This window comes from Pieris napi, chromosome 7 (assembly GCF_905475465.1).
Source record: "Pieris napi chromosome 7, ilPieNapi1.2, whole genome shotgun sequence".
Classification (NCBI taxonomy): Eukaryota; Metazoa; Arthropoda; class Insecta; order Lepidoptera; family Pieridae; genus Pieris; species Pieris napi.
In genome coordinates this window covers 8,374,104-8,399,584 of record NC_062240.1, presented here as the reverse complement: position 1 = coordinate 8,399,584, position 25,481 = coordinate 8,374,104, and the positions used below count along the sequence as shown (strand labels likewise).

At 32.2% G+C, this 25,481-nt stretch overlaps 1 protein-coding gene across 2 annotated transcripts in view; it reads left to right on the top strand.

The window, feature by feature from the left end:
- Positions 1 to 14,859, top strand: part of LOC125051214 (homeobox protein aristaless-like) — a 56,934-nt gene extending 42,075 nt beyond the window's left edge. For both annotated transcript variants that reach the window (XM_047651420.1, XM_047651421.1), the window contains exons 2-5: positions 5,582 to 5,843; positions 7,478 to 7,523; positions 12,444 to 12,637; positions 13,088 to 14,859. In XM_047651420.1, the coding sequence (XP_047507376.1) occupies positions 5,582 to 5,843; positions 7,478 to 7,523; positions 12,444 to 12,637; positions 13,088 to 13,406 (821 nt within the window). In that variant the 3' untranslated portion in view covers positions 13,407 to 14,859. The remainder of the gene's footprint in view (positions 1 to 5,581; positions 5,844 to 7,477; positions 7,524 to 12,443; positions 12,638 to 13,087) is intronic.
- Positions 14,860 to 25,481: the final 10,622 nt, after the last annotated feature.

Sequence of the window (25,481 nt, the reverse complement as noted above, 5' to 3'; positions counted from 1 at the left end):
ATAACAGGACATTTCATGCATTTTTCGGGTCATAAGTATATTTAACATGGAAAGCAAATGTTAAAAGCGATTTGATGCCCTCCACGTAACGAAATGACATAAGCGCTATGTCTTGATTTTATACTGAAACGAGACAGCGCTATGTCAAAAACTGTATTGAAATTGACATGCAAGCATCAGTGAACAGAAGAATCGCCCTAAGTGGCATTTTTAAATCTTACCTTTAGTTCGACGATAGATAACATTGGGTATCACTTAACATCAGGTGAGCTTACTGTCCGTTTCCCTGTTCTATAAAACAAAAGACGACACGTGTAAAGCACGGAAGACTGTGCAAGTAGGTATTAAAATTATTTGTGGTAACTTTATACTCGTATAAGCTCAAGTTAAACAGACAATGAAGACATGTACGGAGGTAATGTCCTGAAAACCATAAGTTAAAACACTTGGAACTTTCCAAGATAAATTAAGCTTTCACCTTAAGTAAAAACTTGTTTTATTGAACACGGTATTTGCTAATCGCGATTAAAAATACCTAATCAAATACATCTATTAAAATAAACAAAAGCCCTAGGTAATATAAAAACAAACGAGCCGCACTACGAATGAAAATTAACAAAATAGCAATAATTTGCATCGTAAATTATACCTTAATAACATGGAAACTTATCTCGACCTAAGACATCTACGTCCAATGGTTCTTCGAAAAAAACCCTATACACCTTAGTGCCTAGCAATAAAGATCGATTTTGAGTAACTCCAAGTTCCAGTCGCGCAAAAATATATTGGTAATGTTAGTCATAAAACAAAGGGAATGATACGTGGAAGTTAATTACAAATGTAATTAGGTCTAATCAAATAACGTAATCTTTTGTGCTTTTTATCGCGTCAAAATTATTTTTATATTATAGGCTTTTAGCTATTATAAAAGCTGAAGTTACTCCAACTCTTACTTGAACTTTCATCATTGAAGTTTTAATAAATCTTTACTTCATAAGATTTAAAAAGATATTTTTACCCGTTATTTTTACCCCAGGCATACATTACCTCTTTTTATGAAAGTGTATTTATTACATTGTTATTTATATCGGGTGTTTTTTTAGAGGTATAGAACTTTAAATTGCAATAAAACAACGAGGGATTATTGGACTGACATGATTTTTTTTTATTTGAAAGATAATCTTGTGGCATTACATTTTAAATATGATTTCTGGCATATGACTGCCACGGCTGGCTCGGATATAGTCTCTAAAAAGTCTCTAAAAAACCTCTAAAAAAAACACCCGATATATCAACTTATAATTTTAACATTATCATTAATAGAGTAATCAAAACGTCTCTTTTCATTAAACTAGCTATAACTCTAAAATCAAAACAAACGATATTTAAAACTTCTGTTTAAACGGAAAATATTTTACTGGAAATCACAATTAGAACAGGAAAACCACGAAATGTATACATTACAAGTATCATAATATGTTGTATACGATCATATTTTTACTGTACCAAAAATGGACAACAGCTGAAAGCGTTTCACTACATGCTTATAAAGAAAAAATACCAAGGATAGAGAGAGATGCAGTAGACAACCGCCGACTTGGCCGCGACCAAGGGTTTATCACGTATAGCACTATGAGTATTAAATAATATAATGTTATAATCTTCGAATAGTAATGATAACATGATATCAAATAATACTCGTTTTAGATAATTGGATTATTATTTTTCAAGAATTTACGACAGGAAATAGAAAGTCGTGTCATCATTTGTATTTATTTTTAGAAATCGATTATTGAGGAAACATTTGATAGAAAACATAAATTAATAATTATTCATATTGTGTATATAAATTTTATATCTGATGTGGAATTTTTATTATGCAATACAAAATAGTATTTGATGATGATAGTGATTCCACCATAGAGTTGTCTAGAGGATATAGTATCTTTAAAAAGGTCAACTGTTGTCCATAGACAGCTGCAACACTGTCGCTTCGTTCTTTAAAATGGCAAGAGTAGAAAAGTACTATAACGATAACTGCTCATATGATACTGGTGTATAATAAAAACCGTTTACTTAAAAAAACAACTTCGAAAAACGTGTAAATTAATATTTCATAAACAATGAGTCAATTGGTAATTTGTAGAAATACTCTGAACTATTTATTCAGCGCAAAATACCCGATGATACTAGTATCATCTATAAGGAAAAGTGCAGAAATATATATTGCGTAGTCATGTTATTTTAGTTGTAAATATTCTGTAGTTATGAGTTATACTTTAGATTCGTAGGTAGTTTTAAGTAAATAAAAACGCATTCGCGAGCTTTCTGGAATTGAGAGTTTCCTTGGCGGTATCACTTAACATCAGGTCAGCCTCCAGCCTTTTGCCCACTGTTCTATAAAAAAAAAGAAATTAAAACTTTAGGGCAAGACAGGTGATAAAATCGTGTGTATCTTAAGACGAAATTAATTCCATAGTTATGAATTAATACATTACAGAACCAACAAAGAGTTATTTTATGAGAATCATACTTATGTGCATACTATGATGACCACGCGTCACGTCATCAGATTTCCTTGACTCCATGCCGTGTTATAGTTTTTGAAAACGAATTATTTGATTATTATGATTACAATTGCAATCATGAGTATCCTTCCGTTGCCGTGAGTTCGTTTAATTAGAATTATTGTAATTAACAGCTAATGATCGATTGATTAATCAAAGGAAATTGGATAATTGTTGTTTATTTAGAGCATAGAATCTTTAGCGTTTAATTACATTAAGAAACGATTAATAAGTAGTAAGCCTAGTGGGTAAGTAATTGTCAACTCTGAGGTCGTTGTTTGATCCTTCTGCATTAAAGGATATGTAAGCAATTAAGAGCTCGTACAAGGAAAACATCGTGGCTTACCTATAAAGGAACAAATATAAATGAAAGAGGTGAATAAATTTAAGAGCGGTAGCTACTGAATTAAAAAATCTCAATGTGTACAGAAAAAATATCTCTACCGAAATACAATTTACAATAATTAATTTCTTTTAAATCAAATTTCATTAGACAGGTGTAGAACGAAATAACGATAAACTGTCGTAATGCAACGTCAAAAGATGCTAAAAATTTGAATCGCAGCAATTGTAATTAATTTAATACAATGTAATGCAAATTATAAATTAAGTGAGTAATATTTTGACGTGTTTCTTGCAAATCTACATAATTATATTCGAAACGCAAGCAGAAACAATTTGCGAATTAACTTTTGTAATTTGTCGAATTATCACACGCGATCTGTACAACTCGATCGATACTTAGATTTCACGACTTCCGCTACAAATTTTCGACGAGTAATGAATTATTTATCATAAAGAAAATGTGATATAAATAGCAGCATATTATTGCGGACCGATAATCGAAATCGCAATCTAATTAAAATAAACAAAATACACTTATAAATAATCATAGATAAGTAGGATTTCAAGGACACATTATCGCTTTGTGTTTCCTTTTATAAATTAATGACTAAATTTAAAAAAAAACTGTCAACACCTACAACGTGCCACTACGTACGTACGTCAATGCGCTGACGTACGTACCTACCTTGAATCGCGCCATGAAACAGTTACCGCTGAGAATATATACAACATCTCAACTCCAATCTTTAGGACTTTTGGGTCATCAGTGGTTAGACAAGAATCCTTCCTTAAAGCTAGTGGAGCAGTTCACCATTCTTCCTAAGATATTTTGGTTAGAGTGCTTTTTTACTATTATGATTGACGATATTAGATTTCTAGACTTTCGGTCATTTATAAACTTCTTTAAAGGTCCAATTAAAAATTTATTATGTACATTGTTTTACTAACTCGTTGTCTAAGGCTCGCCACGACTACCGTGTAACAGTCGATACGTGGATTTATGTTAAAAACATTTTCGCATTTTCATCTATTAAGGAACTTTTATTTAATAATAACATAAAAATATTTCAATTTTTTCTTTTTTTTTAATTACTCTTTTTCTAATGTTTGTGAGTATAAAAGTAACATTTGAGTTTATATTTCTATAATCCACTCTATATATCAAGGTCAAATAGCAACATCGTAATAAATCAACTATTCACAACAATTATCAGGGAATTCACCACTATTACATATACTCACTACTACTCACTATACTCACTACTACTGAACACTTTGGCACGCAACATCATACGTCATTCTTTTACGTCTGTTGCTTTGGGGCGATCTTATAGAAGAAACCTCATCAACAATTCCTTTATAATATAGCAGTAGTCTTATAATCACAATTACTGGATTTTGATGTGCTCATGATTTCCATCCTTGTCAGAATGCCAAATCATAAAATGACTGCTTTGCGACTGATTTGAGCGCGACCGCAGCTGCGAAAACCGCTGTGAGAGTTCGAAAAGTGGCTGGCATCAAATCAGTCGTTAAATATTCCTAGCAAAACCCATACTTCTGATAGGTACAAAAAATATACAAAATGATAAATGATCATTATAAATACAGTTTTATGACAAACAATTTCGATTACCTTATTCAATTAAAAAGCCTTTTTATACGCATTTTCATCATAACACACTTAGCTATTTATTTTTCAATTTAATTGATATAAAATATAAGTTGTAACGTGCATTCTAGCACATACTTGATGTCATTCGTATGTCTTATTTCTCGGAGCAATTACGATGTCCAATTAAAGAGAACACTATAATCAACAGATAATTAATTTAATAGCATTAACTTAAACGTCGATTGATTACGGGAAATTGAGGTCGAAAGTTGCATTGTGCATAATAATGGGTTAACGAGCTATTGATACAGCCTTAAATGGAAATATTGTTTCTTTTACAAGTACAAATTACGTTTTTAATTTATATGAAGTTTCTAGAAGAGCTTATAACGGATATTATGAGGTAAAAGCTTTTTGATTGTTCGCAATGAGTTGTTCTCAATGTCACGCTTTTTTTCTTCTCAACCATTTTCTATTCCAATATAAATAAACGTTTTCTGTAATATCCATAGTGTAGTTAAGTGTTCTATAACTGCCTGCGTTTTGATTGCCAAATACGCTCAATACGCGTTGTACAAGTTTTTCATTCATATTGTTCACCTTAACTGGGTTACTCGTATGGATCTCGCAGAATTTCTACAGAGTAAAAATTTAATCAATATTTTTTCATTAGGTTCAATACATATGACATTTACAACCTCATAGGATACAGTTGAACTCAGAGCATTTTAAGGTTGTCAACGCACTTGTCATCACAGCGGTATAAGGGCACGATTGGAATCGTTTGCTATCCAAAAATTAAAAATTAAACTAATGTATGCCAAAATTAAATTTTCGTCTGATTGTATTGATTGAAACTTATTTTACAATGAAAATAAAACTAGTCTATTTTTGTACAAAGAAGACGACGGTGACTAACAAAATTAATCGATAATAATCGTACGATATTTTTGTCTTATGAATTAAATGATATCTTTTATGTTTTATCTTTTTAAATTGTATGATATGACTAGAGATAAGCTTTCTTATAAGCGTATAAAATTTTCATTCACAGACTATTACGCGCAAGAATACCAGAGATACACGAGTATGGGCATATCGGAAGCTAAGGACGACTCGCCACGGACCACTCCGGAGCTCCACAGATCGGACCAGTCACCCTCAGACAGACCCCAGGGCTCCGCTGACAGCGATGACGCTGACGACTTTGCCCCAAAAAGGAAGCAACGAAGATATAGAACCACCTTCACGAGCTTTCAACTAGAAGAGCTGGAGAAAGCATTCTCAAGGACGCATTATCCTGACGTTTTTACAAGGTATGTTTAAATTTGGAACATTTTCAACATAGTTCAACATTTAAAACATTTCAAGAACTGTGAAGAACTTGTTATCATTCAGTTTACTTTTGAGATGTAATAAAAATATATAGAGTTAATTGAAAACATTATTTTGCTTCTGAGGTTGCTGTATTAACTATGATTTATTAATAAATAAATAGAAAATACATACATTTAAAAAGGCTTTAATAAAATCCTTAAAAGAGGTAATAAATCGAGTCCTTAATAAGCTGTAACGATGACAGCTTACAGTAAAATTCACCTCCAAATAAATAGCATTTGTTTTTGGACTTATTCATTAAGAGTTAACGCTTACTGAATCAGAAATGTTATATTTTCTTAAATCAATTGTTTTCTAATAGGACATTAAATTCCGAATATAAGTTTCACTCCTTGGGTATTCATAATACCTTTTAATCTACTATTAAAGACAATTTAAACAACGACGCTGAGTAATCCGTTATTACAAAACACGATGATTTAAGACATAAAACAATATTGCAATATTGTTTAATGAAACGGTCATAAATTAATTTTTTATGAATATTTCCTCCGGTAATATAAGTATTACCGAAAGTTATTGTTAATTTAATTACTTAGCGGATATGTGAACCTGTATCTGATAAAGAACACGTACAATATCACCGAAACACGATGAAATATATAACATTAATTAAAATACATTTTAATTATCAATGATTTTATTAAATAAAAACATAAACTAAAACCTAGATCTAGACAATAATAGCTAATCTATGAACATTTTGGCATACATTAGCAATAAATATGGATTTTTTTTTAAATTGAGCTAGTTCTTTTTGACTTTATTCAATACACATCTAGAAAATATACAACCATATACATATATTTAAAGTTAATAAAAACTAGATTTAGAAATAGAGTTTAGAACGAAATAGTAGTTGTGAAGATCTTGCTTATTTAAGATATGATTTAGGTTTATGGTTACTTTATAAATAACTAAACTAAAAAACTTTACAGTTTCAAGAATATATATATTATGATATAAATGTACGAATTTAATTACCAAACAATACTAATAGAAAAATGTTTAAACTATATTTTTATGATTTCATAGATCAAAAATCATTCTCTACTCTATAGCTCTTTGATTAGCTTCCTACAATGTTTCAACGGTAGTAGAATATTGAAATGTTGAACTGTCATATCATTTTATATAAATGGTATTTTATTAATATTACGTGAAAAAAAAATAGTTTTTCATTAAAAAATCAAAATAAATGGACTGTAGAGTTGTAATTCATCCCATATCTTATACTGGGTGTAATATTTAAAACCGTCAGCAAGCTTTCCACTTAACTGCATTACTGATTTCAATCATTGACTCATTAGTTTTTTGATCTTTGACTGATACACCCCAACCAATAACCGTGACGTCAACAACGAAACAATATTTTCTTATTGACGTCGTCACGTTTCAATGGTTCACGTCTCAATATACGTAGCGCAGATGTCTGAAGATAGCTTTTTTTACTCATAGGAAATTTCATTAGTTCAAAAAGACACTAATATGTGATCAAAAGTCCCAATTGGCTTGTATAATTTTAATACTAATTTTAAATGTATTGTTTCAGAGAAGAACTCGCTATGAAGATCGGACTCACAGAAGCAAGGATTCAGGTAATACTAGATTCCATCTGCCTTCAATTACGACTTTTCTTTCATAGTGTAATTATGTGACCTACTTACAATTATTCTTAATATTTTCCATTCGAAACCACCATCCCGCTTAAAGTGATTTTTAACATATTAGCGTAGTAATATTTATGTTCATTTAGGTATGGTATTTATATAAAATTTGGGATTAATTTGACACACATCTGACATTTTTAAATAAATTTGCATGAAACATACATAAATATATTATAATTCGCTACATATACAATTTTTTTTCTGAAACAATGAAGATGAATTAAGATGTTTTACACAATTTATATTTAAGTAACCGCTACATATGAGAAGATCCGTAAAGAAATCGGGAAATATTTATTTGGCATCGAAAAAGGTCGCTATGAGTTATAAATAACTGAACTAAATAAACAAAACCTTAAAGAAACTATACTTTTGAAGTTATACTTCTTTTGGCGCGTTAGGGAAAAATGATGAGAGTAAATTTTTACGATGCGCGCGCACACCGTTACTTAGTGCGTTTCCAAATCTAACCTTCGCTATTATTGTGTTAAATGAAATAAATATATTTAGAACTTTATAAGCGGCTTGCGAGCATTAAGCATGATGTTGATTTAACAATCTTCCTCTCCAGTCGCACTCTTCATTTCTGAAGGTCATGTTGATGGCGCCGCTCAACTTCCTCGACTCTCCCCTGTCTTCGGCAAGCCTCTGCGCCTGGGTGTAGGACCCGTAAGAGCCTTTTCTTGATCGGGCCAGCGAGTAGGGGATCGGTCTGGTGCCCTCCACTCTGCCAGTCACGATGACTTTTTCTAGGCTTTCTAGATCTCTGCGTGTTTACCATACAAAGAGTTTTCTTATTTGTTAAATGAAGCGGAGGTAAGAGGAGCGTCATACCTCTAGTAAAAAAAACATTTTAAGAATAGAAAGGCCACTTTCAAGGTACATTTTTTTACTTTGTTTCCTAGAATAGTGACTTTCCATTACTGGAAAGCTCTCTATGTGCTCCTTTACTAATGAAACATCTTCTTCACTAGTCTTGTTTCCTGGAGCTTTCCTTCCTCTCTTGTCTGATCCAGAAACACATCCTGTTGGTCCTGCACCCTTTATAGCTGTATTTATAGGCCCATTTGAAATATTTAGAGTCTTTTCAAAGAAATTAGCACACACTCTATGTTTACCACCAGCATTTTCTAAATAATATTGTTTTGATAAAGTACGATTTTCAGTTGATCTTTCTTTTCTTCTACGTTCATAGTCGACATAATGAGTTTTAATGCCATAGATTAAAACTGACCTAAGAAAAAAGATTTCAGGCAAAATTCATGAAGTGCTAATTGAGTTTTACTTGTAAAGTGATAAAAGAGCATTTGGACTTAAAGATTTTTTGCACTTGACAGTTTTGTTTTGAAGCACAATACGCACTTAGTGATTTTTTCTTACCGTAGATTTGTTCTATATAGAAGCCAAGGTAGCAATATCTCATTTTGTGTCGAAATGTCACTTACCTTTGAACCGACGTAGTAATGTTAACAAAACCTTCTCGTGTGCATAACTAACTTTTGAAATACTTCACATTCCATCCGATTATATACGGCCTACAAATTCCAGATTTTCCAAACGTAATCCATCCTAGAAAGCTGTCACGTGCCCTCATTTTCCATTGGACATAACCTAATTGGCCCTCCCTATCCAGAGCAATAAATTAACGAGATAGTGTGGTGAATGTACGCAGACACAAAATGAAACATTAAAATTTGATAAAGTATAATAAATTTACGTCGTCCTGGTAATGTTTTTATCACGGTAATGATATATGTTTTCTCTGAACTTGATGACAAAGTGATTTAAGTTATCACTGTAGTTTAACCAATATTGGTATATAAATATTGCAAAACTTTTGTATTGACGTCGAATTCTTATTATATGTAATTAATTACCTACGGTATATTATATATGTTACTGTAAAAGCTGGTACTACGGTTAATCTTAAGATTTAAGTGTAAGTCTTAGAATTTACCGTACCGAGTTGGTAAATGTAAGTATTTCTGAAAATACGACGATTTTTTCGAGCTTTTACCATTCGAATTCAGTATATGCTAGGTTTTACCACTGTCAGCTGGTAGATGTTGGTTTTAGGAATAAAACAATGAGTAATTCTTAATTATTTACTTTAATGTACTATTAGACAAAACAGGTACATAGTATTATAAAGGTATCATAAGATAGTAATAAGTACAAACTAATACCAACATATTTAAATTATTTTGAAGAAACACATAACGTATATCTCTGAATATCTCAATCTCTATCATATCTATCTAACTGAATCAGTAGTTCTCTATTTGAAATTTAACAACGAAATACAAACATAATGCTTACATAAGCTAGTCATATTTTGTTTTTCAACATTTACCGTGCCATTAATGTAAATCCTAAGATTTACCAACGGAATGGTGGTAAGAGTTCGAATCGCAAACCTTTTGGGACATTTACCATTAGGAATAGGTAGATCTTAGGTTTTACTGAAATATCTTAGGATTTACTGCAGTTCGAGCTTTTACGGTAACATATACAATACACTACAGACAGAAGTAAACAATTTGAATTGTAAAGCTTTTTTACCGCGACAGTCAATCATGTTGGTTAAGTCATGTCGTAATTAAGTTTTTGGCGAGTGCCAGCAAAACAAGAACATGTTCACCGAACCATTTTAATTAAATAATACAAGTTTTCACGTACAAAGGCGCCGAAGTATTATGATCATAACTTCAAAGAAACGATAGACATTTTGAAAAATTAAATCGCAACGCACTCGTAACACTTACAATAATTGTTGCTATCATAATGAAGTAATTAAAAACGTTCCAAAACAGACTTTATTTCTTAAATGCTTGGTACAAAATTGAGCCGTTAAAATTCACTGACTGCTAAAAAAGAACTACATATTTGAAGCCATAGAGCGAGGGAGGCCATGATTTAGAAAATAAGACTATTTTTTCAATTTAAACTATCGTTCGTCAAGCCACTTGATTTTATTCAATATTAAAATGTAGATAAGCTCTAATATTGAGAAAACGTTGCTTCAATAGCGAAGCGAAATACTTAAAAGGCCGGCAACGCACTTGCGAGCCTTCTGGATATGTGAGTGTCCAAAGACGGCATTATCACTGTCTGTATGGTGTCCATTATCACTTAAAATTAGGTAAGCCTCCTGTCCGTTTTCCTCCTGTTACATAAAAAAAATACTTGTTAATAACCTTATTTTCTTAAATATCAAAGTTATTTCGGCCGCTTAGTATATAAATAACCTCTCGACCTTCTGCAAGACTCTTTTCTACTTCCCGGCTAGGGACGAGGTTCGAGTCTCGCAGGAGACGCCCTGGCGCTAGTCGCGGGAGAAGCCACTGATTAGACTGGTCGAGGATCCTTCGAAGGTCGAAGGAAGAGCAGCACCATCCATCTTGTACAGTAGTAGAATTACAATAATCTTGTGTTGCTATTGTAATTGTACTACTACCTATAGCATTTTGTACATACATATTTTAACATAACACATTTTCTACCTCTAATAGGTATCTATTAGACTTTATCAAACAGGCCGGGTTGTTAAGCTTATTTTGAGGCTGTAAAAGCGTCCATAAACTTATAGAATCGTAGTCACCCACATAGCATTCATAATGTCGACATTTAAAGAAATGTACTGAATTTTTTACACGTGGACATTTATCATAAGTGAATTAATTTAAATCACCATAAAATGAAATTTTACATAATTATTGCTGCTCTTTAGGTATGTCTGTGGTTTTTGCCATAAAGCTCATGTTTTATACAGCACTTAACTGAATACAAATCAATCAACTTCACTATTCGTTCTTTTGACCTATTATTACCAATCATTAAAATTGCATTCATGATATTATATAATGAAGGCGTAAAAAGTATGAATTTGTTAATTAAGAAAGTTGTAATTACTTTAATATCTGTATCCCATCATTAATTCAGTAATTGGACAGTGCCAATTCATACTGTTTTTTATAAAGTTTTGGGCTCAGTTGATTTAAAAAGAGCATTTTGTTCATATTTTTAAATTAATTGATACATACTTTATAAGGAGGGATATATATATAAGGATTCGATCAATTGCCCTAAGAAGTCGCAAATACAAAAATATTTCGAAATATCTACCTATAGCGTGTAATAGGCAATTCTTTTTAATAACTCTTTCATTGTACCACTACCTTTCCCGCTAAGTGTAAAAGTATTTTAAATTTCGAACCCGAAAATTTTTCTCAGACATACAAATTTCGAACGAAGACGTCGAAAATGATGCCCACGCCATAATTAAATTAAAAAATAATCGGTGGTCAAATATGCTAGTAAAAACATAAAAGATAATTAAAATTGTTCTTTGTCATACCCGAAATAATCCATAAATTATTTAATTAACTGAACGATAAATCGAAATCAATCAACGGGGGTCTTGGCAATACTTTATTAAAAGTTCGTTCGCGAGGTTTTGGCTCTCCATATTTGGGGTTGAAACAAAGTAAGGCAGGTGCGTGATATAAATAGTAAATAAATATAAATTACTATTACAAATTGGGTCTTATAATTCGTTTCTCACGGTTAAAATTTAGTATGAGTTAATGTATAATGTTTCCAGGTTTCATATGTTTACGTAAAATGGCTTAGCCATAACTCTATAGCGAAATAACTTCTAGTGTATGATGTCACTATATGCACTGAACTAATACAATTAGAAACGTATAATAAAAATTCAAAATAATCCTAAGAACATTGAAGAAGAAATAGTTTTAAAATTGATGATTGTATTGTGTGTTGTTCTCGCTTTTCTGCCTACTTTTCTTCTTTTGTATTAAACGGTAGCTAATACAGCGTTTTTTATAGGTCTGGTTCCAGAATAGAAGGGCAAAATGGCGAAAACAAGAGAAAGTCGGGCCTCAAGCGCACCCCTACAACCCTTACTTGGGTGGTAGTGCTCCGCCCCCACCATCAGTGGTCGCTTCCATGCCAAACCCTTTCTCCCAAATCAGCTTTGGCTTTAGAAAACCTTTTGATGCAAATGCATTAGCGTCTTTTCGGTGAGTATGAAAAAAGGTTTTACATAATTCAACCAATGAGGTTAGAACAACCAGCGCCTTTGTTAATATCTATGAGTTTACTTTTGTGACGAAAGTAAACTTACCTTAATGTATCTCTCTATAGGCTTACAGGCCCTTTATTAGAGTAGCTACGACAAATAAATATCGAGAAACTATTAATCTAACTAAAACACAGTCACCTTTCACACACTACATTTGGCAAAGATTTCATTGCCTGATCTGAAATAATATGCAGTCTTAAAAATATTTATTCATTTTTGGTTCACGCGAGTAGGTACATTTGACCGATGAGAGTCTTTCACCGATCACGACTGCTGTTATGTATTAGTAATACTCGTAAATATGTTACTAAGTATATTCATTTAACATAACCCGTTTTTGCTTTTAGGACTGCTGGAACGCTGTATTAATAAAATGTAATTTTTGCAGATATTCAAGCGCCCCAGTGATTGGATCGCAATACCTCAACGCGTCTCTTTCCCGCCCGCCCATGTTCAGCGCTCCCATGTACACATCAACGCCTCCCTTCCACTCGCTACTCGCTGGACTCACAGCTCCACCACGGCAATCCCCCGACCCACCTCCCGTATCTCCTCCTATATCCCCTGGCAGCGAATCACCCCCCAACCAAGCACCTGAAGTCGAGCGTAGGAGTTCCAGCATTGCTGCGCTTCGGATGGCGGCAAGAGAACACGAATTACGACTTGAAATTCTCAGACAAAGACATCACACAGACATGATCAGCTGAACTTTGTGATATTTAAAGTGGTTTCGTTAAGCGGTTTGTGCAATTCCGGACGCCGCGATGTGTCTAGTTTGAAAACCTAGCAGGAGTCGTCGAATAACTTTTGCGATTGCCTAAAGCAGTGTTTCCCAACATGGTGCCTACGTCCCAATTCTATTGTTAAGGGGGGCTATTTAAAAATTTATTAAATTTATTTCGAATTTGAATTTCACTTTTCTTTGAATTTTTACTTACTGTTTTTCATTAACAATTTCCAAGTAATTTCTTCCTTAAACCTACCATTTAAGTTTCTTAAGTGAACATTTAAATTATTTATATAAAAATTGTGTATGTTGAGAGCTTCCCCATAAGAGTTTTAGAAAGGCTAAGGTGGGCATGGTCGAAAAAAGGTTGGGAATCACTGGTCTAACGCCATATTGTAAGACTCGACTAAATAAAAAGCACAACGCTCAACAGAGTAAAAACGATGACAGTAATATAGACAATAGAATAGAATATATTAACGATTAAATTGGATCTTGACAGTTCCACAGTTTACTACTTATATTTATTATTATACCTGTATATAACAATGTACAAAAACACCGTGTTCATAATTTTAGCGCGCACAAAGTAATTTTAATATTGGGCTGTTTTACAAGGGTTGCACATTTACATTGGTGTTCAATTTTATGATTTTTAATAATAAGGAAAGACATACCAGTAAGTTTTAAGTAACGAAATTTATATTTAAAAAAAACTACGAACGGTCGAACGATTTTACTTTGTATTTTAACTTACTTCAAAATAAGGTTTTAAAACTCGAATTTTGAATAGTGCCTTTGAGTCTGTGTGTATTTTTATTAAGTTTATAGATGTGTTATTTAGAATAATGTTTGTAACTTCATCCGTCCAATTATTGCCTTATATTTATTATAGTTTAAGATAGATGTACATATCTAAATTTAGTATTAGATATTTTCAAGTGTGATTAAATTTATACCCCTTTTTAAGTTATATTGCAATATGCCTGAATGTTCCTTACCCAATAGACAGTCTTTGTCTTCCTTGACTGAGAGATCGTCGCGTTACGGTCTTAGATTCTATATAAATGAAATAATAACATCTTTTAGAGAATAAACAGTGTAAAAAATAGACTGTAATTCGCGCATCTTGCTGTTCAAAAATGGCTTGCAATAATCTGTAGAAATCTGGTTCGCAACATTCCATAGATATAGGGTAAATGTTCTTCAAGATTAATCAGTATTAATTACATACTATGTTAATGTTGAGACAAATTGAAATTGTTAACTAACGACTATGAATTGTTAATTAAGATTTCAACGTGTACTAAGCATTTGGAAGTTCATTTTGTTCCAAAGAAACGCATGGATTTCCGTAAAAATTATTTAGATTAAATTCATTTGTTTGTTTCCTTTACCATATATCACAGTATAAAATAAAAGAAATTAAACTATTGCTGTATTTTATTTATCACCCTTTAACATAAATTTATGGTTTTGGTTCTGTATATACGTTTATTTACTTATTTCATATAGAAACTACAGAGCGGAAATTTTTTTAAAATACACTGGTTGAAAAGTTAAAAAGGCTATGGGAAAATGTCCAAAACATATAAGAAATGGCTATATATAGAATCTCTAGCTATAACAGCTGCTGCATATTATAATGGAGGAGTAATTGTGGTAGAGCTTTTATTGGTTATTAAATTTAATTAACCCATGTAAACAAAGGATTATGCTAGTCGTGACAGGAGCGGTTAAAACCTGTTAGGAAAATTATACAAATTAAATGAAGAATTAAACAGCTAATGTAGCTAAGTCTCCATTAATTTTCGTATTTAATTGATTTTAATGTTTTCACAATATTAATCTTTTTCACATGCGTAGGCATGTATTAACATACTACAAAATGTATTAACCCTTTTATTCATAAAAAAATAAATCAGTCTCATTACACCGTCTTAATTCATCTGTCCCTTTTCATCACAGCGTAAATATGATTTCATAGAATGAGCCGAAAATTCAGGTATAAATAGTGTAATTAGAGGGATTTATAAGCATAAAAGGGTTAATATCTATACACGTTAACACATTTGTAGAATGTTAAAACCATGCATGCGCATGTGAAAAAGATTAATTTAGTGAAAACATTAAAATCAATTCGCTAATTTACATAACTACCGCCGAGCATTAATTTGAAAATGCCCGAAAGCCCATTACGTTTCAGCGAAGCAGGCTAAATGATAATTAAAGAATCTCAGATGTAAACAGAAGTATTGATAAATGAATACGAGAGAGTAGGTTTTTGCATTTCTGTTCTTTATTTTAACTGCTATTCTATGAAAATAAAAAGTCTATGATTATAAAAAGTTGACATAATTGTTTCGCAAATTTATGGAGTTATCAAGTTTTTTTTGAAAGAAAATATTTTACACTTACTACGCCGCCCATGAGGCTCCCTTCTCGCCATTTTATTACAAATTAATTCGTGACGATGATGATGATGATGATGGTGATGCTCATATATATTCTAAAATATCAAATCACAACCTTGTCACTTTCATACATAATTGATATTTTATAATAGTTCCATTCTGGTACTTTAAAAAAAATATTTTTGTTATATAATTAACTATTAACGTTAACGTTTGTTATTTCCCAAATCTAACACATTTTTATAATAAATAAACACATTTTTACTGTCTTTTTATTTTTACTTTCGAGTATCGTACAGCGTACGCGAATCTCATTTGAAAAATCGATACCCAACAATCCAATTTCGGCTTTCACCAACCACAACGCAATCAATCATGCACTCATTACTCATCACTGCATGAAATAGCTAACTGTTAGACCACCATCAATCAGCCAACAATACATTGACACTCATTAATAATCTAATCACATCTAATTAAAATGTAATCCAATAAGAAATTCAATTATTGAAGATCATGTATCCGTGGGAAGAGCGTGGGCCCAATTGATTTCAAAAGAGTTATTAATCTACGATTCAATTATAATGTTGCTTTAAGGTAAGACTTATAGTCTATATTGTCTGAATCTACGTTTATTAAACGCACAGACTATACTGAAACACAGATCTACGTCTATAGTATAAGATCCCGCTATACAACGACCTTCACCGAGATGCTTATTTAATGAAACTTATTTTATATTTAATTTAATATGTCAATAAATATAATCCATATGGGTTGCCTAGCAAATTTCAGTCCAGAGTATGTTTAATTAATATTTAAAAAAAAAAAGTTTTTTATAATTTGCATGTAGTAAATTTTTTGAACTTTTTTCAATCAATATTTTTAATCAGGGTAGTATTATATATGTATCACTATAACCTTCTTTTATACTAAAGATGTATATATACTTTAGTGTCACATAAAAAATATACACATAAATAATTAATTGATTAAAAACAACCTAACGTTTCTATGGGCTTCATACTTTCGATTGGTATAGAATTTATCTAATAATCATACCGGTGAAATGTTTAAAAAAATATATTTTTTTAATATTCATAAAAAAACTCTGGACTGAAATTTGCTAGGCAACCCATATGGATTATATTTATTGACATATTAAATTAAATATAAAATAAGTTTCATTAAATAAGCATCTCGGTGAAGGTCGTTGTATAGCGGGATCTTAGACCACTAGGAGCAGCTGGCACGGAGCTGCCGCATTTTAATCTGTGCAATTTTTTTTAATGAGCCAATCGTTTTTTGTTTCAACCCAAACCAATAGTTTAAATGTGATTTTAACAATTATTACATCCTTCAAAACTAAGATGCGTTAACTATATTATATAAGCTATGAAAGCATTACAGAATTCGTTTCTTAATTTAAAAATCTAAGTTGGAAGCTAATAAAAATAGTATTAATATGAAAGATATAATTTAGATTCCTTTAATAAAACAAATAAGTAAGAAGTTAATTTTATGTATACTGAATATAATTCTTATCCTGACTATGGATCCGCCTTCTGGCTACAGTATAATAAAGAAATTGGTCTAAAACACAAGCTTATCATTAAAATTAATTAATATATTGTCTATTATAAAACAGACTTTACATCTATGAAAAATATTATGGTTTTCATCACGGATTATTTAATTATGTGCCTCAAAAAAAACACAATCAGTCAAATACCGGAAAACCGGGTATTTAAATGTGTAACATGAATAAATTTAACGATTACTAGAATAAAGTGAGCAGTATTGGCCTAGTGGATTTAGCGTTCGATTCTCATCGCTCAGGTTGAACCTCAGCTGTGCACTTATGGACTATATGTCTGTGTACGCATTTTACTCGCTGTACTTGAGGAAACAGGCATGCAACACCCAAAAAAGACGACAGCGCGCGGCGTAGCGGCACATAAGGCCGATCGCCCACTTGCCTATTAAAAAACAAATGATCCCGACACAGATACAAAAACCTAAAGCCCTAAAAATATATGTAATTATACTTATATTGTAGTTTTTATAAAATTATTAAAACATAAAATGATTGCTTCACGACTGATTTGAGCGCGACCGCCGCTGTGAAAACCGCGTGTGAGTTCGAAACGTGAGTTACAGAATCGCAAGGCTGACCTAAAAGGTTGTAGCTCCAATTTTTTTTTTTTTTAATAAAGTGATTTATAAACCATTTAATACTTGATGTGTCTAATTTTTACTTTGCCGATAATAATTTTATAAAAACTACAATATAAGTATAATTACATATTATCTTTACTTATTAAATATTGATTACTTTTTTTCAGCAAATACTTTTTAATATAATTTGGATCTTAATCATAGAGAAAACCTACACTACTACAGTTAATCGCGATATCTTCAATTTTACACCACAATCAAAGGTTAGCGATGGGCGGCTACTCGCCAAATCTAATTACGATTTTTATAAAAACTTGAGCTAAAATAGCTATTTTATAATAACGGAATCGTGTGAATTGGGCGCGTCCGAACCAACGATTTATAATTAATTCCCGGAATATTTGATTTATAGCAACAGTTGGAATTTGAAGACATAGTTTAATTGAAAGGTATTCTTGAAAAAAATTGCTTTTCAAGTTCAGGTTCCGAATCTGTCGAAGCTTCTTGACTTAAATCTAGGTAAGATTCTATTCTAATTAACTTACTCATAAGGGACGAGATGAAAGTGGAATATACACCACCTATTTAAAAGTTTTAGTACAACTAGGTGAGGCGCTGGGTTACACCACGCAGCGCCACGTGGCCCTGGATGGAGGAGAAGAGTGTTTATGGAGTTAGGGGCCACATAAATAAAGGTAAAATGTCAGATACCCTACACGAAAAATGTAATTCCGCAATAGCAATAGGTACCTGGTATATTCCAACATTTCCCGCTCTCAGTTTCTGTAGTTTTTTTTACATTTCACATCTAGAAAGAGTTAGCTTATAGTAACAATGTTTTATCGCCTTAAAAGTACTGATTAAATGAAAGGTTAATGGTATTAAATCTTTCACATTTACCTCCAATTAATATGAATTGAACACCTGCTGCTCTGCGTAAGAAAACATACGTAATCAATTATCAAACCCGATAGAGCTAATAAATGACTACATTACTGTACTTAGATATCGTGAAGTTTATTTTTATGTATTTATTGAAATGACAAAATTATACAGTAGCTAATCATACAGACGTTATTCCGCTAACACCCTAACACACACACGTGTTGTGGGTGACCAGATACTCTTCAGTGGTTCATATACCTTTTTTTTTTGTAAGAAATCTCGCTGTTGGCCTTAAAGGGCTTTTACAGCTCAGCTCAGGCTGTTTTGGCGAGCGTAGCTCGGCCTGAGGTATATACGTGGAACTATGCTATTTATATAAACATAATGCAAAATTAAAACTTTAAAACCAAACAAAATTTATATACACGTAAAAGAAAAAAAAACTATAAAAAATATGTTAGAAGTGGGTGGGTTCTTATTGTATTAGTTTTTTTTTCCTTTAACCGACGTTGAACAGTGATTTCAAGTATGTATAAATAAATGCCATTATTAATTTGTGCTTTCTGAAATCCAACGTCTCAATAAAACTTCGCCAAAACGCTTCATCGCTTCTTCCAGGATCATTTAATGTCGACCTTAAGGTGAAAAATTAATATTCGTTCTACGCTACCACTTTTAGTATCGTTTTACAAAAAAAAAAATATTCTTCTGTTTTTTGAAGCCAGTTACAAACTCCTTATCAACATTAATTTACTAACGTACTAAGTAAAGAAATAATTTAGACGGGTTGTATTATTTTTAAATATAAAAAGCAAATATTACAAAGGTAGTGTCGTTAAACGTTTAACATAACACAACCGAACAATTGATTTTAGATGTTTACGAATGATTAATTACCACATTTATTTCTTAATTTAAATGCCGATTACGATTCAATAATTATTTACAATCGTTACGTAATTAAAAAAACGAATATGGCATTTTAACATTGATTAATATACTCAAGTTTTTAATTAAATTTGGATTTTTACAATTATGAAGCAGTAATTACAGCATACCAAGACCAGAAGTTAACAAGACGGTTATGAAATGTTTCAACCGACTATCGTTAACTGCCACGCCCAACAGTAATCAATTCTTATAATTAATCGATTTGAGACGTCTATTATTTCTACCCTTTGATTCATGGGAGCCTAGTACATCTGTTACGTTAGTTTCAATGGACGAAGATTCTTGCAATAAAATTGGGCAAAAGCTGTTGGGACAAAAATATAAAATCCTTGCTTCATTTAGATAAAAAATTACATTAATTAGTATCGATTAACGAGTTAGATGACTTTACCTAACATACAGATTACAGTTACAGATTCATACAAGTCACGCTCACTCATGCACTCACGTGTGTTACGCGTAAAATATAAACAAACATAAGAAATTGTTGTAAACAGTTTCAAAATTATAATTTTAAAAAAATTTACTTTGTTATGGAAGAGCTGGGAACCCTGACACAGGTATTTTTTACTCCCAGATTTTACACATTGTAATGCATACTTTATAATGAAGACACATTTTTATTTTATTAATTTAGCAAAGTATGTGTGTTGGGGTAAAGTTCACATGCGAACGTTTTATAGAACTAATAAAATACTTTTGATTATGTATGAGATGAAAACAATTTTAATCAAATTTAGTCATTAAGTTCACACGGCGATAAAATTTTCGCATTTTACGCCCAATTTTGTTAAAATACAATTGAAATAACTGGATAGTTATCGATTAGGTCCATTGATCGATTAATTGTTATGTGCGTGAACAATTTGCAAACATAAAATTTTATTTGAAATCGTAGTTTGCTTTTCAAATTGCAAGTTAACTACGTGCTATAACGCATGATTTTTGATAACTCAATAGATTTTACAATCAGTACAACAGGATATATTACTAATTGGAGATTATTGATATCCGCGGAAATTAAAAACATTATAGTTAAAGAAATTGTTTGGCATAGGAGTGTAGCCTGTTCTGTAATTTATAAAAGAACTGGTAAACATATTTGTTAAAAGTTCAATACGATGTCTCATCGAGACATCGCTTCAAAATATAGAAAAAAGATGTTTATGTAGGTGAACATTTGAAAATAAGTTGACATAAACAAACTGTAAATTGTCAGCTGTCATGCCATGTGAATTTTGAGAACTAACTAAAAGTGTGCAGCGCAGTAAGCTACTGGTGCTTGAGGCAAAATCACTTTACGGTAGGCGTAACTCACGATCGCCAAAGGAATTTTTGAGAATGACATTAACTAATGCTCTATCACGTGACCATTTCCATACAAATTCGTTTGGCCTTAGTTGGTCTGGCCCTTCGTAAAGTGATTTACCCCTGTAGTTATTGAAACGTTTATGTGGAAAACTTGCTAACAAATTCTTAACAACTATGAACAGGTAAACTTAATTGTTGTGTACAACACGATTTCTCATCGAAACATCTTTTATAAGTAAGAAAACCAAAATGTTTATTTAAGTGAACATTTAAAAAAGGTGACATAAACATCAGAACGAACTGTCAATGTCTATTGTCATCTGTCATGACGTCTGAATTTTGAGAAGTGTGCAGCGCAGTAAACCACTGGGACTTTCGTAAAGCGATTTTGTCTCAAACCCTTGGAGTTATTGAAATGGTAGCGTGGAAGACTTGCTAACAAATGCTTAACAACTATACCTTTAACGCTGCTATACCGAATTACGCTTAACAATTACCAGACTACCAAGAGAAAGGCTAGTCCGATCACTTGACCACCATAAGATCCATGTTCCCATGCATTATAGTAGCTCAATCTATACTATTTTAGCTTACTACACCGATTATCTACAAGCGATTCTTATTCATATTGGTATCTCATGTTACATCATGAACAATCAATCTCAGTTACATCCAATAAAGATGGAGAAGCGCTACAATGATTTATTTGATGGATAGCTGTGAGCTCTAAAAGAATACTATGAATAGTAATTGCTTTAAGTAATTCTACGTAAATTGAATGCTAATGTAAAAACATACATGCTTCATATCCACATGTTAAAATAATATTTTGTATGTAAACGTTTATTGATGTTATTTAGTTTATTATGGCATCTATAATATCCGTTAATGTAGGTACACGACATTATTTATCTTCGCGTGTAACAAGACGCGACTTACAGTTGGCCAACTATCTACTTAAAGAGTTACGGGGGGTGGTAAGCAACCCAAGTGTTCTCCAAGAACTCGGTTTCTTTGTACCTAGGGGATATGTGCGGCAGAACCAGTCTAGTGCACAGATCCCCGTTAACAAATAGTCCGGTCATCATCAATATATACATTTGAAATAACAAAAATTCCCGCAAAGCTGAATTTTAGTGGAGAGCTGGGGTTTACCATTACAAATAAAGGTTTTAAAATCCCCATCGATCCTAAGTGTGCTACAAATGTTAGTCGGGGTCAAAGGTCAAGATTTGAGGGTTTTTGAAGAAAACGTTGAAGTTAAAAGACGTTGCGCTTGCTGAATACTGTCTCCGACACTATCGACTTTATATGTTCACAGAGAAAGGTTCACAGTGGCGATATTGATTATCTTATGTATTAACTATATATTTCATATTCTTTTGTTTTCGACATCATCGTATTGGATAAGTACTGTAAGGATAGTGTATATATGTTTTGTAAAAAATAAATAAAAAAACATCTGCACATGACTCAAGTTTTAAATCCCAGTCAATAGTTGTCTACCTGGAAATAGAACAAACAGTCATCTGTAATACCATAAAGGGTAAAATATATATATTATTAAATTTTTAGTACATTTTGTTAATTAGATATAGAAATATTAACTAATTTTCAATCCAATTTGAGAGTCCGGTAATAAATCACATCGTCTATTCAAATATGGAGCCGTAAATTAAAAATAATAAATTGGGTATCATTTCTCATATTAAACAAGCGATTACTATTTAAACAAAAAACAATATTACTAAACAGTAATAAATGAGGCACTCGGCGCATATTTTTAGGGATCCTTCGCCACTTTGTTATCTAGTTTAAATATTTACATGTGTAGGTAAACTTATCGTTTCCATAAGTGGCAGATTTTTCTTAAGACAGAGTGCACTAAAGTTCACTGTGCACACACAGTGCACTACGTCAATTTAAGATTTGGCATTCTGATAAACAATAAACTACAAGGTCCCACCTTATCAGAATGCCAAATCATAGAATGACTGCTTCACGACTGATTTGAGCGCGACCGCCGCTGCAAAAACCGTTGTGTGAGTTCGAAAAGTGAGTTACAGAATCGCAAGGCTGTTATAAAGCCACAGTGCGCCCGCGAATTCGAACAAATAAAACGGGACGGCCGATCCATCCTTTTCTCGAAGCAGTTCAGCCATTTTCGACCCCCTATAACTTCTTTGTGGATAAAATTAGAAAGCTGTTTTTGATGTAAACTTTGACTTGACAATCGGACTAAACAATTTAATCTAAATCTAAGACCAAGTCATTGTATTTATTAAAAAACATAAAGGAATTGTAATATTGATATAGTCACTATATGATGATGTTAGGTTAGCTAATTACGTAATAATTTAAGACAGAAGGTCCTTTAAGGGGTACTGAATAAATTAACAGATTTGGTATTACATGGATCTCACAACTTTTTACGGTAGAAGAACTGAGTTGCGAGACTTTTTACAAGATATGTTTTTGATAGCATTCATTTTTCTTCACTAGATACGACGCGTTCATAAACCTATGTCTAATCTAATAGCATAGTCTAACCCACATAAAAGGCTCATCTAGAGGGTAATCAACTAATACTATTTTATACCTTCGTAAAACAACATAAAAACCATTTTGAATTTAGAACATTAATTTCTTTTGAGAGAGGACTCACGCTTAGCCATCCACAGATCCTAGCGAGTTCTTGTTCCTCATCTAATTATAAGGGTTGAGGGTCGAGGGAGTCGTGAACTAATTAATGATATCTTCTCGGCTGGAGATCGGGTGTTTTGTTTTTATGACAGTAACAGAAGCTTGTTTTGTTCGATGTTAAAGGAGGTTTTATGAAAGAGGTTATTATTAAAAAGATTTTATCATAAGTGGCCTGTATCTATCCACTATCACGTGTACATGAATGTTTATTACTCTACGTACATATTACGAGCAGTGTTGGTCTAGTGGCTTAAGCGTGCAACTCTCATCCCTGAGGTCGTAGGTTCAAACTGTGCACCAGTGGACTTTCTATATATTTTTATGGCTCACCTGATTGCCTTTATAGTGGAAAGTGAAGCCTAAGTAAGTCGTAACAAAAGACGTCAATGACGCTCCTAACTCAAGCCAGCTTACATTGTAGTGTCGGTGTTTCAGAGGACTTCGCATAAATGTGTGACGTTATTACCGACATAAAATGCTGCTGTCAGAAGATTTCCCTTCATTAATAATACGCAATTTGTGTACAGTTATCTACTATTCATTAGTCTAAGAACATCATTTGAATCGTGTATTTATATATGACAATTCGTATGCAATACTTTAAATGTAATATTAGAGAAATGTAATCAACAAAAACGTGAGATTCCCCGGGTGAAATGATCGCTTGCAAATTATATTACTAAGGCTGTCGTACACGGGATAAATAAGTGGTAAAGCGTTGACGAACGTATTTGCAACAGAACTTTACATACAATAGGTGGATATTTTTATACAGAACACTTATTCTTAAAACTCATATAGATTAATGTCTCAAAAACTTTAAAAATAATAGATTGATATAATTTTAAATTGATCGCGGTGGTGCCTTGTTTATAAAATTTTATAAAATTATAATTTTTCGTTAAATTCAAATTTTATCAATAATTACTTTAAAGTTTGTAGGTTGTTTGTTTGTTTCTTTTTAGGGACCACAAATATAGTAACAAATGTTAAAGCACTTAGCGTTCGAGAAAATCTTCAACCACTTTCATTTCAGGACAAATCTCGCAATATTTATCGTTAAACCTGTTAACCTAGCCAATAACAGCCATCGATATGGAAATGACATTAGCCACGCTTTGTCACGTGACCGTTTCCATATAAATTCGTTTGACGTTAGTGGGTCACACCTGCCGAAAAGTGATTTTGTCTCAAGCCCCTGTAACAAATAAGAAACATATATGTTTCGCGCGTTACCAACAGAGGCGCATACAATACAATTATTTGATACTTAGTAGTACGAGTACGAGTAGTAGTTACGAGTATTATACATTGTCAAAATCTCGGTGTAATAGCCACTGTAGTTACGTATTGCAGTTGCAGAGATGTTATGCGGGGAATTAGATTGAGCATTCTAGCACAAATTGTCAAAGACATTTTATTCCGAGTAGGCGTTCACCCTTAAACATTAGCAGAACAGGAAAGAAAGTTATTATATGGGCGTACAAAAAGTGCGTTAGTGATCCATCATTATTCTCCCGATGAAGTCGTCATCACGATTGACAATTATTCAACAATCTCTGTATTGTTGAATATAGAGCAGAATCTGTTTTTTGATGACAATCCAATTACTT